The sequence below is a fragment of the Acinonyx jubatus genome, chromosome A3 (assembly GCF_027475565.1).
Source record: "Acinonyx jubatus isolate Ajub_Pintada_27869175 chromosome A3, VMU_Ajub_asm_v1.0, whole genome shotgun sequence".
Classification (NCBI taxonomy): domain Eukaryota; kingdom Metazoa; phylum Chordata; class Mammalia; order Carnivora; family Felidae; genus Acinonyx; species Acinonyx jubatus.
Genome location: NC_069388.1, coordinates 58939762 through 58954846, shown reverse-complemented (window position 1 = coordinate 58954846; position 15085 = coordinate 58939762). Strand labels below are relative to the sequence as shown.

The 15085-nt window shown below is 34.7% G+C and overlaps 1 protein-coding gene across 10 annotated transcripts in view; it reads right to left on the bottom strand.

Annotated features, from left to right (window-relative positions):
• The window catches only part of AFF3 (ALF transcription elongation factor 3), a 568021-nt gene that overhangs the window by 161904 nt on the left and 391032 nt on the right, over positions 1 to 15085 (bottom strand). For all 10 annotated transcript variants that reach the window (XM_053200457.1, XM_053200460.1, XM_053200461.1 and 7 more), the window contains one exon: positions 10105 to 10156. In XM_053200457.1, the coding sequence (XP_053056432.1) occupies positions 10105 to 10156 (52 nt within the window). The remainder of the gene's footprint in view (positions 1 to 10104; positions 10157 to 15085) is intronic.

Sequence of the window (15085 nt, the reverse complement as noted above, 5' to 3'; positions counted from 1 at the left end):
TCCAATAGTATTTGTTGAAAGTATTTGGCTTTTCCCACTGAACTGCTTGGTGATTCTGTAAAAAATCAATAGACCATATAGGTATGGGTCTACTTGAGACTGTATTTTGCTCTATTGATTTGTCTGTCCTCATGTCAATGCCACATTACATTAAATTACTTCAGCTTTTAAGTCGTGAAATCACGAACTATAAGGCCTTCAACCTTGTTCTTCAAGACGGTTTTGGCTACTTAGGTCCTTTGCTTTTTTATAAAAATTTAGAGTCAACTTGTCATTTTCTAGAAAAGTGTCCTGCTAGCCTTTTGATCAAGATTGTGCTGAATCTATAGAACAATATGAAAAGAACTGACATGTTAACATAATCAAAGCTTCCAATTCATGAACATCTGTCCATTTATTTAGGTCTTAAATTTCCCTCATCGATGTTTTATAGTTTTCAGTGTACAGGCCTCATGTCTTTTGCTAAATTTATGATTTATTTTGTCATTGTAAATGAAATTCCTTTTAAAATTTCATTTTCTAATTGCTTACTGCTAATAAGTAAAAACACAACTGAGTTTTGTATACTGACCTTGCCAAATTCGTTCATTGATTTTATTAGTTGTTTATTAGATTTCTGAGGATTTTCTGTATCAACAATCATTCTTTTCAATCTTTATGTCTGTTATTTCCTTTTCTTGCCTTATTGCACTGACTAGAACTTCCAGTACAATGTTGAATAGAGGTGATAAGCACAGACATCATTGCTATGTTTCTGATCTTAGGAGGAAAGTGTTTGGTGTTTCATCATTAAATATGATAGTGGTAGGTTTTTTTATCGTATATGCCCTTTATTAGATTAAGTTCCCTTCCAGTCCTAGTTTGCTGAGATTAAAAAAATCATAAATGGGTGTTAATTATGCCAAATGGTTTATCTCTGTCTATTTAGAGGATCATAGATGATTTGTCTCCTTTATTCTATTGATATGGTAAAATACATTAATTAATTTTTCTGTTAAACCAACCATGCATGCCTGTGATAAACCCCACTTAACTATGACCCACTTAGTCATAGTTAATCATATTTTCTCATATATCACTGGATTATACATGCTAATATTTTATAAGGAATTTTGGAATGTTTATGAGGGGTACTGGATTATTATTTTCTTTTCTTATAAGGTTTATGTCAGATGTTGGTATCAGGGTTATACTGGCTTTATATAATAACTGTGTCGTTTTTCTTCCCCTACCTTCTGAAGAAGTTTCTGTAAGACTGGCAGTTTATTTGTTGGTATTTCATTGGCATCATTTAAAGTTTTGAGAGAATTTACCTATGAAACGATCTAGCCCTGGAGGAGTCTGCTTTGTGGAAAAATTTTCATTATGAATTCAATTTTTAAATTAGTCATAGTGGCATTCAGATTTTCTAAATCTTCTTGTGGCAGCTATGGTATTGTGTATTTTCAAGGAAATGGACTATTTCTTTTTTTTTAATTTAAATTTTAGTTAACATATGGTGTAATATTGGTTTCAGGAGTAGAGTTCAGTGATTCATCACTTACATACAACACCCAGTGCTAATCACAAGTGCTATCCTTAGTACCCATCATCCATCTAACCCATCCCCACCCACTTCCCTCCGTCAACCGACAGTTTGTTCTCTATCATTAAGAGTCTCTTGTGATTTATTTCCCTCTCTTCTCTTCCCCACTTTTCATATGTTCATCTGTTTTGTTTCTTAAATTCCACATGAGTGAAATCGTATGGTATTTGTCCTTCTTTGTTATTTTGCTTAACATAATACAGTCTAGCTCCGTTCACATTGTTGCAAATGGCAAGATTTCTTTCTTGATGGCTGAGTAATATTCCATTGTATATACATACCAATCTTTATCCATTCATCAGTTGATGGACACTTGGACTCTCTCCGTAATTTGGCTATTGTTGACAATACTACTATAAACATTGGGGTGATGTGCCCCTTCAGATGTATATTTTTGTATACTTTGAATAAATATCTAATAGTGCAATTGCTGGATCATAGGGTAGTTCTGTTTTTAGTGTTTTGAGGGATTTCCATACTGTTCTACAGAGTGGCTAAGGAAATTGACTATTTCATCTAAACTGTAAAATCGATTGGCTAGAAATAGTTCAGAATATTGTTACTATTGTTAAGATTTCTACAGGATATGTGTTCATGTCCCTTCTTCTCATTGCTGATGTTGGTAATTTGTGTTTTCACTCTTTTTTTCTTAATTATTATCATTAGTGTTTGTTAATTTTATTAATCTTTTAAAAGAACTCAATTTTGGCTTCATTAATTTTCTATTATTTGTTAACTTCTATTCCTATTTATTATGCACACCTTTACAATTATCTTGGGTTTAATTTATGCTTCTTTTTCTAGCTCCTGAAAGTGGAAACATAAGTTATTGATGTTCAACGCTGTTCTTTTTAAAATATAAGCATGTGAAGCTGTGAACTTTTTTGGTGTGTTTATTGTTTTAGTGAATCCTATAATTTTCATAAATTGTACTTTCATTTTCATTCAGTTAAAATTACTTTCTAATTTCCCTTATGATTTATTCTTTAACTCAAAGACTTTTAGAAATATTATTTAACTCTCAAATACCTAGATTATTTCTTTGCCGTTTCATACTGTGATCATAAAACATACTCTAAGATTCTAATCCTATGGAATTTATTGGTATTTCTTTTATTGCTCTCAATAAGGTCTGTCTTGGTGAGTGCTTTGTGTGTACTTGATAAGATTCTGTAACTTGCACTTGTTGGGTGTAGTATTCTATAAATGTCAATTAGGTCAAAGTGGTTAATATGCCCAAATATTCTATATATTTGCTAATATTTTGTTTAATTTTTCTGATTACTGAAGAAAGGATGTTAAAAACCTATAACTATTATTGTATATACTTTAAAGATCTGTTAGTAAATACATACATAGTTATGATTGTTATGTTTTATTGTTAACTGACCTTTTTAGCATGATGAAATGTCCTTTACATGTCCTATAAAACTCTGTCTAAAGGTCTACTTGGCAATATTAATGGTGTCGCACTGGCTATCTTATGCTTACTGTTGATATAATCTATCTTTTCCATCGTCTGGCTTCAAACTATTTGTTTTGTTTTGAGAGAGAGAGAGAGAGAGAGGGAGAGAGAGAGATAGAGAGAAAGGCAGAGGAAGAGGAAGAGAGAGAGAGAGAGAGAGAGAGAGAGAGAGAGAGAATCTTAGGCAGGCTCCATGCTCAATGCGGAGCCTGATGTGGGCTCAATCCCATTACCCTGGGATCATGACCTGAGTCAAAATCAACAGTCAGATGCTCAACTGACTGAACCACCCAGGCATCCCAAACGAATTGTGTTTTTAGATTTAAATTGTGTATCTCAGAGACAGCAGAAAACCTTGATTTTATGCCAGTTTGACAGTCTTTGCCCTTTAACTGGAGTTTTTAGTCTATTTTACATTTAATGCAATTAATTGATACAGCTGGGATTAGGTTTACTATTTTCCTATTTCTTTTATATTGACACCTTCTGTTTTTTCTTTCCATTCTTTCTTTCCTCTCATATATTGTATTAACCAAAGATTTTGGTATTTTTAAAAAATTCCTCCAATGACTTAATGTTAGCTATGCTTTTTTGGAAGTATTTGTTTTTAGTGTTTTTTATAGGTATTATACTATGCATCCTTATCACCAAACTTAGATATAATATTACACTAATTCACATAAAATGTAAGAATCTTGTAGTCATGCAATTCCATTAGTACTTTCTTATTCTTTGTGTGATTTTTGTCATTTATTTTACATCTATATACAGTTGACCCTTGAACAACAAGGGTTTGAACTGAACAGAGCCACTTATATGAGATTTTTAAAATAAATACTGTAAATATATTTTCTCTTCTTTATGATTTTTCTAACAATAATTTTTTCTCTAGCTAACTTTATTGTAAGAATACAGTATATTACACAGATAAAAATATGTGTTAACTATGTCATCGTAAGACTTGCAGTCAACAGCAGGTATTAGTACTTAAGTCTGGGGAATCAAAAGTTATATGTGGATTTTTGATGCATGAGGGGTTAGTGCCCCAACCCCTGCATTGTTCAACAGTCAACTATACATAACTCCCATAAAACAGTATTTTATTTTTTACATTAAATAATCTTTTATATTTACATATATATTTATTTTCTCCTGTATATACTTCCTTCTTATAGGTTTGAGTTTCCATCTGATTTTATTACCTCTCAGCCTGACAAATTTCCTTCATCATTTGTGGCACAGGCCTAATGGAATGAATTCCTCTCTGAATTTGTGCATCCAAGAGTCTTTATTTCACCTTCTGTTTTGAAGGATATTTTTGCTAGATTTAGAATTATGGCTTGACAGTTATTTATCTTTTTGGTTTTCTTTTTTGGCACTTTAAAGATGTTTTTGCCCTATATTCTAGCCTCTGAAGTTTCTAATGGGAATCCTTCAGTTAGTTATATGCTGTTTCCCCGCACATAATATGTCATTTTTCCTTGGCAACTTTCAAGAGTTTCTCTTCATCTTTAGCTTTTAGGAATTGTATGATTATGTTTCAAGATGTGGTTTTATGTGTATTTATCCTTCTTAGGGTTAGCTGAACTTCTTGTATTTGTAAGTTAATTTTTTTACCCAGTTTAGGAAGCATTCAGTTATTATTTTTTCATATATTTTCCTGATCTCTTTTCTCTGCCCTTTCCTTCTGGGACTCCAAGTACATGTATATTAGACTACCTGATATTGTCCCATAATGCATTGAGGCTCTGTTTATTGCTTTTAAATCTTTGTTCTCATTGTTTTTCATACTGGATAATTCTTATTGGCTATCTAGCGAAATTTTCATTTCAAATATTGTTCTTTTCAGTTCCAGAATTTTCATTTGGTCTTTCTTTATTGCTTCCATTTCCTTTCTTTCAGTCATTATGAAAATGTTTTTTTCCTTTATGTCCTTGAACATATTATAATAGATGCTTGAAAGTTCTTATCTGAAAATTCCAACACCTAGGTCATCTCAAGGTCTACGACAGACAACATTTTCTCTTGATTATGGATCACATTTTCCTATTTCTTCACATATCCTTTAATTTTAATTTTAATGAACGTTGTCATGATATATTATAGAGATTTTAGAGTCTGTTTTCTTCCTTTAAATAACGTAGACTTTTTTTGTTCTCTCAAATTCTTAGCTGATCGCCTGAAACTTGTGGGTACTTAGTGTTACATTTTGTTATAAGACATTTTGGTTTTGTCTTTAGTTTTAGGATTAGTCCTTTATTAAGGCATAGCCCCTCTGAGGTTTTGAAAAAAACCTCAAGGTGTTTACCAAGCTCTTGTAATTGGATGGGATTCAAATTCCAAATTCTACAGGCAGTAGTTGTAGGCATTAGGCAGCAGTTGAAATCTCTGCTCAGTTTTTCAGCTTTCTAGTTATTGTTTTCCACTGGGCTCACTGGCATCTCCCCCACATATATGCAATTTAGGGGTCATCCAAGGATTGAGAGGAATTTATATAAAGAAGTGAAGCTCTATTTTATATGGTTCTTTGTGTTTTGGAACTTCCTCCCTTAAAGCCCATCTACTCTGTCAGCCCTGAACTCCATTTTTGGACACTTCAAGCAAATATGACTGTGGCTTTCTCCTTGAATTCTAGTTGCTCTTTGTGGATTGAAAGAACCCTCAGGGAGAAGCTGTATAAATGCAGATCTCACCCAGTTCAATTCACTCAGTCCAATTTCCTTCTTTCAAGGAACAAATTTCCAACATTATCTGCCTTCTTTTAGTCAGCATATAATAATACCTTCAAATAGTTGAAAAAATATTTTGTACAGAGTTTATAACAGTTATCCACAGGAGAGGTAATCCAATATAATCTCTTCTATTACTGATATAACTTAAAATTTTTAAATGTTTATTCATTTTTGAGAGAGAGACAGAGACAGAGCATGAGCAGGGGAGGGGCAGAGAGGGAGACAGAATCTGAAGCAGGCTCCAGGCTCTGAGCTGTCAACACAGAGCCTGATGCGGGGCTCAAACCCACCAACTGTGAGATCATGATCTGAGCCAAAGTCAAAGGCTTAACTAACTGAGCCACCAAGGCGCCCCAATTATTGACATAATTTATTGACATAAATTTCTCTCACAGAAATTTTAACTTATGGTGTGCATGTGTGTTAAGAATAAATTATACCTTTCATCTTTATGAATACTCATAGGATCATTAAATAATACATCCTGAGGGAATCCTCATGTATTATCCTGACTATTCTGTCCTACCAAGCAATGACTATCTAAAACTTATGATTAATCTCCTGCTTTTATTCATTCATGTATTAGTTTAAGGTATACAGCATAATGATTTGACATACCGTTGACCCTTGAAAAATGTGGTTGATGCCCCAACCCACAGGCAGTCAAAAATCCATGTATAACTTTTGACTCCCCCAAAACTTAACTAATAGTGTACTGGTGATTGGAAGCCTTACTGATAGCATAAATAGTCAAGTAACATATATATTGTATGTTATATGACTTATATACTGTATTGGTACAATAAAGTAAGCTAGAAAAAAGAAAATGTTACTGGGAAAGTCATAAGGAAGAAAAATTACATTTACAGTACTGTATTTATTGAAAAAAAACCCCACATATAAGCAGATCTGTGCATTACAAACCTATGTTGTTCAGGGGTCAACTATATGTATATACTGTGAAATGATTACCACAATGTCTAGTTAACATCCACAACCACACATAGTTATAATTTTTTTTCTTGGTTTGAGAACTTCTAAGAACTATTCTTTTAGCAACTTTCAAATATACAATAGAGTACTATCAACTATAGTCGTCAAGGTGTACATTGTATCCCCAGGACTTATTTTACAACTGGAAATTTGTATGTTTTAACCACCTTCCCCTATTTTGCTCATCCCTCACTCCCCTGGTTCCTATCTCTGGCAACCACAAATCTGTTTTTGTTTTTTTTTTTTTTAGGATTCCGCATATATACTGAGATCATATGGCATTTGTCTTTGTCTGACTTATTTCGCTTGGCGTAATGCCTTCAAGGTCCATCCCTGTTGTTGAAAATGGCAGGATTTCCTTCATTTTTTATGGTCAAATAATATTCTATTGTGTGTGTATATGTGTGTGTGTGTATGTACATCACATTTTCTTTATCAGTTCATCCATTAGTGATCACTTGGTTTGTTTCCATGTGTTGGCCATTGTAAATAATGCTGATCTCTTGCTTTAAAAGAGGCTGAGGAGGAAAGATGCTTCTTTAGGAAATGAGCTCCCTGTCAGGACACTCCCAATTAAATGCTATAATTTAAACTCATATAATAGCTTCATTACAGGGTCACTGAATTATACAGACAGATGAATGTATAAGCATTACCGAAGCTGAGTTTGTCCCATTAAACCACGGATGTTAAAGAGGTATCTTTCCCCATGTTTTTGTGTGTACATTATCTACACTTTTCTTTGCTTTGCTTCTTTACCCCTTCAGCAACAAAGGAACTCATCACTGCTGGTCTGTTTTACTTGGGTTCTTACACCTTACTTAATATCCTGGCATCTATACATTCCCCATTCTCCTGACCTGACTTCTGTATCCTTCTGGTTGTTCTGAGCCTTAATGTTATGGGTTGAACTGTTTCCCCACAAAATCCTTATGTTGAAGTCCTGGACTCCAATACTTCATAGTGTAAACTTATATGGAGACAGGGTCTTTATAGGGGTAATAAAGTAAACACAAAACCATTAGGGTGGGCCCTAATCCAATATAACTGGTATTTTTATAAAAAGGAGAAATTTGGATCAGAGACATACACAGAAGGAAGATTATGTGAAGAAACACAGGGGGAATATGGCCATCTGTAAAACAAAGTCTGGGACAGCAGATCCCTCCTTCACAGAAGAAACCAATCCTACTGACTGATCTTAGACTTCCAGCCTGCAGAACTATGAGACAACAAATTTCTGTTGTTTAAGGAATCCAGTTTGCGGCACTGTGTTATGGCAGCCTTAGCAAACTAATACACTTACCACTTAACAAATAATCTGATCACAGTTTTTCAACTTGATTCTGACTCAAGGCTTTCCTTTGTCTCCTTTGATCTACTCACCCCTCAGTTTGGCAAATGGGCAAAAAAGCAAAATAACTGATCTGTGTCTTTTTTTAACTTAATTCAAATGACTTTCCTGATCCTAGATTCCTTGTATTATAAAATAAGGATATTGCTCCTGCCCTACCCGTCTACCTAAGTAAAGCTCAAATAAGGTACTGCACAGAAAATATAAAATGCTACACAAATCTCAGGCATCCCGAGTCATTGCTCTTTGTTCATAATATGTTCTTCCTCTTGCCAAATTATGAGAGAACTAGTTAGAGGGTTCAAGTTCAGAATTCTCCACTTTTTAAAGAAAAACCCTTTCAACCTAAGACTTTATTTTGCTACTTCTAGTTCAAGAGGCAGATGTGAGGTAGATGATGAGTGTGGGATGATACTTCAAGTTTTTATCATTCTGGCATCTCGAGAGGGTTTAAAAGAATTCCTCAAACAACATATTTATTTTAATAAGAAACTAACATAAGGAAACCAATTTTTTTTAGAGAATAGGCTTTTTAGAAAGCATAAGAAAAGAAGAACTAATGGCACATCAAACTGCATTAACAAAACTAGGATGTGTATTAAATGTGATTTTAAAATTTGTAAAATTAAATGTGGGATGTTGGCAGTTCTTCAACATACTTTATATGTTCCTTTGTTTTTAAAACGATTTTGTTAATGAGAATTTGAAAAATTGTTGTTTCTACAATAATACGCATTTTTATAAAATTATAGAACTTATTCCCAAACAGCTTATAGTCTAGTATATTGATTCTTATCCAGTTTCAAATGTTACTCAAAAGAACCAAAATTTGAAATGATTCTACCCTTTTCAGTTCTCTAGAATGCCTCCAGATGGCATTAAAACCCTTTTCCCATTATATTTTGCAGCACAAAAATTTAAAAATTAGTACTATTTGAACCACTTAAGACTAGTCACATTCATTATATCATCAGAAATCATGACAGTAGAACTATTTAGAATTTTTAGGACAATATTTTAAGAAAGACAAACATGTAATTATATCTTTTGTGAAATATATAGCCCTCTGATACACACCAAAGGATCTTCCTAGAATGAGAAACAGATCTTGGACAAAATAAGACATTCAATAATATTGTATCACGAGGTGTGGTATCTAATGAATAGCATTTTAGATGCTGAGCAATATGAGCACTGGCTCACACAAAGATAAATTCACAAAGCTGTCTCATAATAAGAAAACTTATCTTGCCCCTCAGAGTAATAAAAATAAAGATTCTTAAGGAGCCAACCTGTGACTGGTTCCTGTGAAGCTAAAGTAATTTGCTAGCTCGTGAATTATTTTATTTAAACTTTGGGATATAAAATTGGTATCAAATTAATCATTAAAAATACATTTGGATTCTTTGAGTACTGAGGGGAAAAAGACAAAAAATAGAGAGTGAGGAACACATGCTTTCTAAGTGCCTTTTCTTATGTTTTTAAAATTGCGTTTGTAAATTCAAAAACATGACAAATTTGAGATTCCAGAGATATTCATCATCATATTTTTCACACAATTCCAAGGTGAGGTTGGAGATGGCAGGCTTTTAAAATGACATTGGTACTTCATCGTGTGTACGACAGAATACCTCCCAGTATATGTGAAAAGTCACACAGTTATTTAGGACAGGGCTGAAAATCTCCAGCCAAATTCTAAAGGGTTTGTCTCCTTTCTCCCCAATGACACACACCCTGAAATCTTACTACATTTCTATTTTATCAGGAGGAGTATTTACATTTTTAAGATTACTCTTACTGTGCTAAAGCATAAGAAAGACCTCAAAATGTGTCCGCACCCAAAAGCATTGAAAGACATCATCATGAGAAAGAGAACCACAGGCTTCCTTCCATTATTAGTATTACTCTTACGTGATATTTGCACTGTTTCATACTATAGACATATTATCTGGATAGAAACAGGAAAGAGACTTACGATGTATTCGATGTGCCATTGTCAGGACTCTCTGGCTCAGCATCACCTTTCTCTTAAAAAGGAAGCAGACAAAAAATGTCAACATGTGAGTGTTATAGTCTTTAAGATTTAAGAGAGATTAAATATATTTCAATGCTCCTATTAAAAATCTTTCAAAATGTGCAGCAGGAGGCTTTTAAAACATCTTTTTATTGTCTGAGAACCGGATTGTCAAGTAATTTCTTCTATGTATTACAATTGCTCAGGCATGGATCTGTGAGTAGGTACTAGGAGCTGTTTGCAAACAACCAGAGGTTCAGAGTGGAGACCCTGCCAAAAGATGAATATCTTACAGATACCTGTTTCCTTCCATTTCATTTTACAGACAATTTAAGGAAATAAACTCCATTAGCATTCTAACATGCAAGGCATTTTGACCTTTGATCCCTTTTGCTAATCCAAGCAGGTCAGGTTCCATAAGAAGGTGGAGGAGAGGACCATACAGAACATTGATAGATTACAAGATCCCCAAGATGTATACCCACTGAAAGTCCTGGCAGCAGCTTTTGGGGACCCCTGAATTAATGGAGAATAAGGTATAAACCAGAAATCCTTCCAGACCATTTGAAAGTCTAGCTAAAGAAATGTTTCTGTGGTTTGTGGTCATCAAACACTTAATAGGCTTTAATTAAGGGAGTCTGGAACCAGTTCACTTTTAGTAGTTTTAAATGGCAAATTCTTCTAGCAATAGACATAATTCTTCGATCCTTGGCCATTGAGGGTTTGAACCATGCATCCTTATTTTGTAAGGTGCGTCTTTTTATTTCCTTGAGGCTAGGGGAAGGAAGGGGGAGGGTCATGACTTGCAAGTGTGAGTTGGCTAGAGTTATGATGATTGTGTGGTGCTAACAGTTGAGTAAAGCCTAGAAAAGGTTGTGGGTTGTAAGAAATGGGCTTGATGGCGGCCACTTGCTTTTGCTTTGCCCTTTCAAGTCAGGCCTAAACATCTTGTAGAACCTCAGGCCAATGGCACTAGATGAGCCTCCCTTGTCAGCAGATGACATTAGCTTGTGGTCACCTAGTCTCAGGAATGATTCCATGATTAACATGATGTAATTATGTTTAACTTATTTTCATGATGAACACATTCCAAAGATATCACCCAAACTGAACTCAAAAGTAAATTTTACAGGGGATCCTGGGTGGCTCAGTCAGCTAGGTGTCTGACTTTGGCTCAAGTCATGATCTCACGGTTCATGAGTTCAAGCCCTGTGTTGGGCTCTGTACCGTCAGCACAGAGCCTGCTTTGGATCCTCTGTCCATTCTCTGTCCCGCAACCTCCCCACCCCCCCCACCCCGCCCACCGGTTTTCTCTCTCTCTCAAAATAAACTTAAAAAAAGGAAACTTTACAATTTCTCCTTTTTTAAATAGAAAATTAAAGAGTTGTGAGGGAAAAAAGGCACAGTTACATATATAGTCCACACATTTATCTCAGATATAACTCTGTTAATATGTCTACACAGTGCCAGAAAAACCATGAGGGACAGTCACTTTGTTAAAAAGCCACAAAACTGATTTAGGTGCCTTGATAACAAACACTGATTAGACAAAGCCCCAGTACAAAGGAATCCATTTTGAAATAAAAGTAGAGGCAGCAAATAAACAAACTTGCTTTCAAGCTCATAGTTTGATACTATATTTTTGTCTTCCAGGCCAGTCTGTGGTGTACTTATATAGGAGACATGTAAGTCCTCATCAACTGGTTCTAGTGCTGGAAAATAACCTAATTTAGTTCTTTCCAGGATCACTTTTCCACGAAGTAACCATGCTTCCTGCCAGAATGCCAAATAAGAGCTGTAACACCTGCATTATGTAAGACAAAACTAAATGGAGGTTTAATTTCTGAAACATATTGATATATTTTCCCCTTTAATTTGGGAAAATTGGTTACTTTCCTGAGTTTATAGCCACTGGTAATAACCCCACATAAAATCTTAATCAAGAATGTAAAACAGCAGGTTCAGGAGCAGCAGGCAATAGTAAACATTGCTAAACAACTTCTGTCAAAACCCAGAAAATCAATAATATAAACAGAGACAATTATTTGGATGTTTGAATAAGTATGTTTTACCTTGAGCAACAATGCTGTCAGATAAACTGCAGGCTGATAGGGTACAGGCCTTAGTGCACATGGGATCTGGGGGCTGCAGGAATTGTGGGCTGGATCAGCTCAGGGACAAAGCTGCAGCTGATGATCTCTGCTCTTAGCAGCACTTATGTTGTGGCAACAGGGAAAAACAGAATAGGAAGGATACAATGGGGCCAAACAGGGCATTTACAGATGGTCCTAGAGAGAGTGTTCTCTGACTTGGGTGCTGATAATGAATTAATCTTTCTGGGGGAAAAGGAAGCTCAGAATGGAGACAGGGATTAAAGCTGTGTTTGTCATTCACAAAGAATAAGACATAAAATTCTCAACATCTTGAAATTTTAGGTGATGCAATTTCTGAAGTTAACTTGAAATGTTTAAGTACATAAGCCATTAAGAATCATAGTCTCTTTTTCAGGACCCAAGGGAAAATAATAAATGTATACTAGAAAACTCTTGACAAAAAAAATTCTTAGTTGGATGCTCAGGTGTTTCCCTGCAGCCACCAAAGAAGACTTTTTGGGGTCACCCTGGTTATTTCAGCTGTTTTCATGATAGATACCACACTGGTCTCTGTATTGATCATTAAGAAACTGGACATAAAAGAACGGCTCAGGAGCACTGTGGTTATTTTGCATGTGGAAATATAATTACAGAGAGGAAGAGGGCACAAAAAATGAGCCATAGGATATATATATCTACACACACATGTAAATGCATAGGTATGTATATACGTATATTATATGCATACTTTCAGTTTGATGCTCCATATTTGTCTACTTGAGCCTTCCACAGTACTTAAACATATACTACATGCTTCATATAGGTCTTCTGTCTCATGACCTGTCATGAATACAGAATCCCTGTCACAGTAGTGGAGGAAGAGGAGAAAGATACACTCACCACTGAGATGAATATACAGTTTGAGGTATGAAACAGCTTGATGGCCCCAATAGGCCACTTAAAAAAAAATGACAGTAGCTACACTTTTAATCCAATCAATGCACTGAGGACTTAAACGCTGGGCACTCTAGCAAGCATAAAGATAAATAATACCTAATTCATGCTCTTTAAACACAGAACATGACTGCACTCCTGGAGTATGTACTCTCCATCAACAGTGCTACAAGGTGGACTACATACTGTTGAAAGGGAATAAAAATACACCTGCGTTAAGCTGTATTCTGCTGCAGAGGGAAGTTGCTATACTATAACTTTTCTTTCTTTTTTTTTTAAGTTTATTTTATTTATTTTGAGAGAGAGGGAGAAAGCGCGAGCAGGGGAGGGGCAGAGAGAGAGGAGAGAGCAAGAATCCCAAGAATCTCCATGCTGGTAGTGCAGAGTCTGACATGGGGCTCCAACCCAAGAACCATGAGATCAGGACCTGAGCCACCCAGGCACCCCTATGACTTTTCTTTATAATGAAAGGAATCCATGTTTGCAGTGTTGACTTTGCTAGCTTTTGTTTTTAGTTATGTTAGCCCTTCAACCACTATGCTCAGTGATATACTTGTTTCTAGATGTAATGACTTTAGACTGTGTAACGATTTCTGTTATCAAAGATGAGACTTAAGGTACTTAATATACTACCATCTCTGCTTACAATTCTTACTAGTCTATTATTACTTTTAGTGCCTCTACTACTAGTGCCTCTAAACTTTAGTACCTTAAGTTTAACCTTCTATTTCTTGATTAATCAACTATTGACAGTATCTTTTCCTGTATACTATGTGAAATGTGGAAATTCATTCATCTATTCTTCCCTCCTGCCTTCCCTCTCTCCACTGTACACAACTCTGCACAGCTATACGTTTCCTTCTACATAGCCAAGATTTAAAATATTTATATTCTGTTCAGTAATTATTAATGAGTCACCCTCATTAATATTAATTTAATTAATAATTTAATTTTTGGAATTGCCTATAGGCCAATTAGAAAAATTACAAACCAATGAATAATAGGATTTATAATATTATAATGATTAAATATTAGTCACTAAAGAACCAAGAAGTAAGACTGGATGTGTACAGAAAGGAATGTCATAAACCCAAATGAAGGCAAGTGTTCCTGGCATTTCAGTCAAATGTATTCCCATTCTTACATTTCATCATGCCACGTGTTAATCTGTCTCAAGTAAGGGCTATACTTTTCCTTAAAAAAATGTTCAATAGAGTATGCATTTAATGTACATAAAATGTATATGTATATGAAAGTGTACACATGAAGTTTTAAAAAATTAAAATGAGTTAACTTTGAAAACATCTTCCAGGCCAGGAAGTGGGTATTACCAAGAAATAACCCAGAAACCTCCTATTTCTGCCATCCCCACCAGCTATCTGGGAATGGAATCTTGTGTTAATCATTCCTTTTCTTTTCTTAATAGCTTTTACCATCCATGTATTCATTAGCAAATAAAATATTCTTCAGTTTTTTCTGATTTTAAATTTTATATAAATGGAATCATACTGTATGCATTCTTCTGAGACTTCCTTCTGTCACTCAACATTATGATTTTGAGAGTCAGCCATCATGATGTATTGTAGTGTTGATCATTCTCACTGTGGTGCAGCAACCCTTTATAAGAATCTACCATCATTTCCTTACTCATTTGACTCTTGATGGACATTTAAGTTTTTTTCATTATAATGATGTCATTACACACATTCATGAACCTCCTTCTTTGTGCATGTGTTAGGAGTTCTGAGACGTGGGGCTTATATATTCTTAACTTTACTGGAGAATCTTAAACTGGTTTCTAAATTAACTTATAGTTAAGATTTAAAAGGTTTTTCTAACATAATAATGTAAAATGTAATTTCATTGTGGTGTTTGCATATCTGAGTACCAATGAG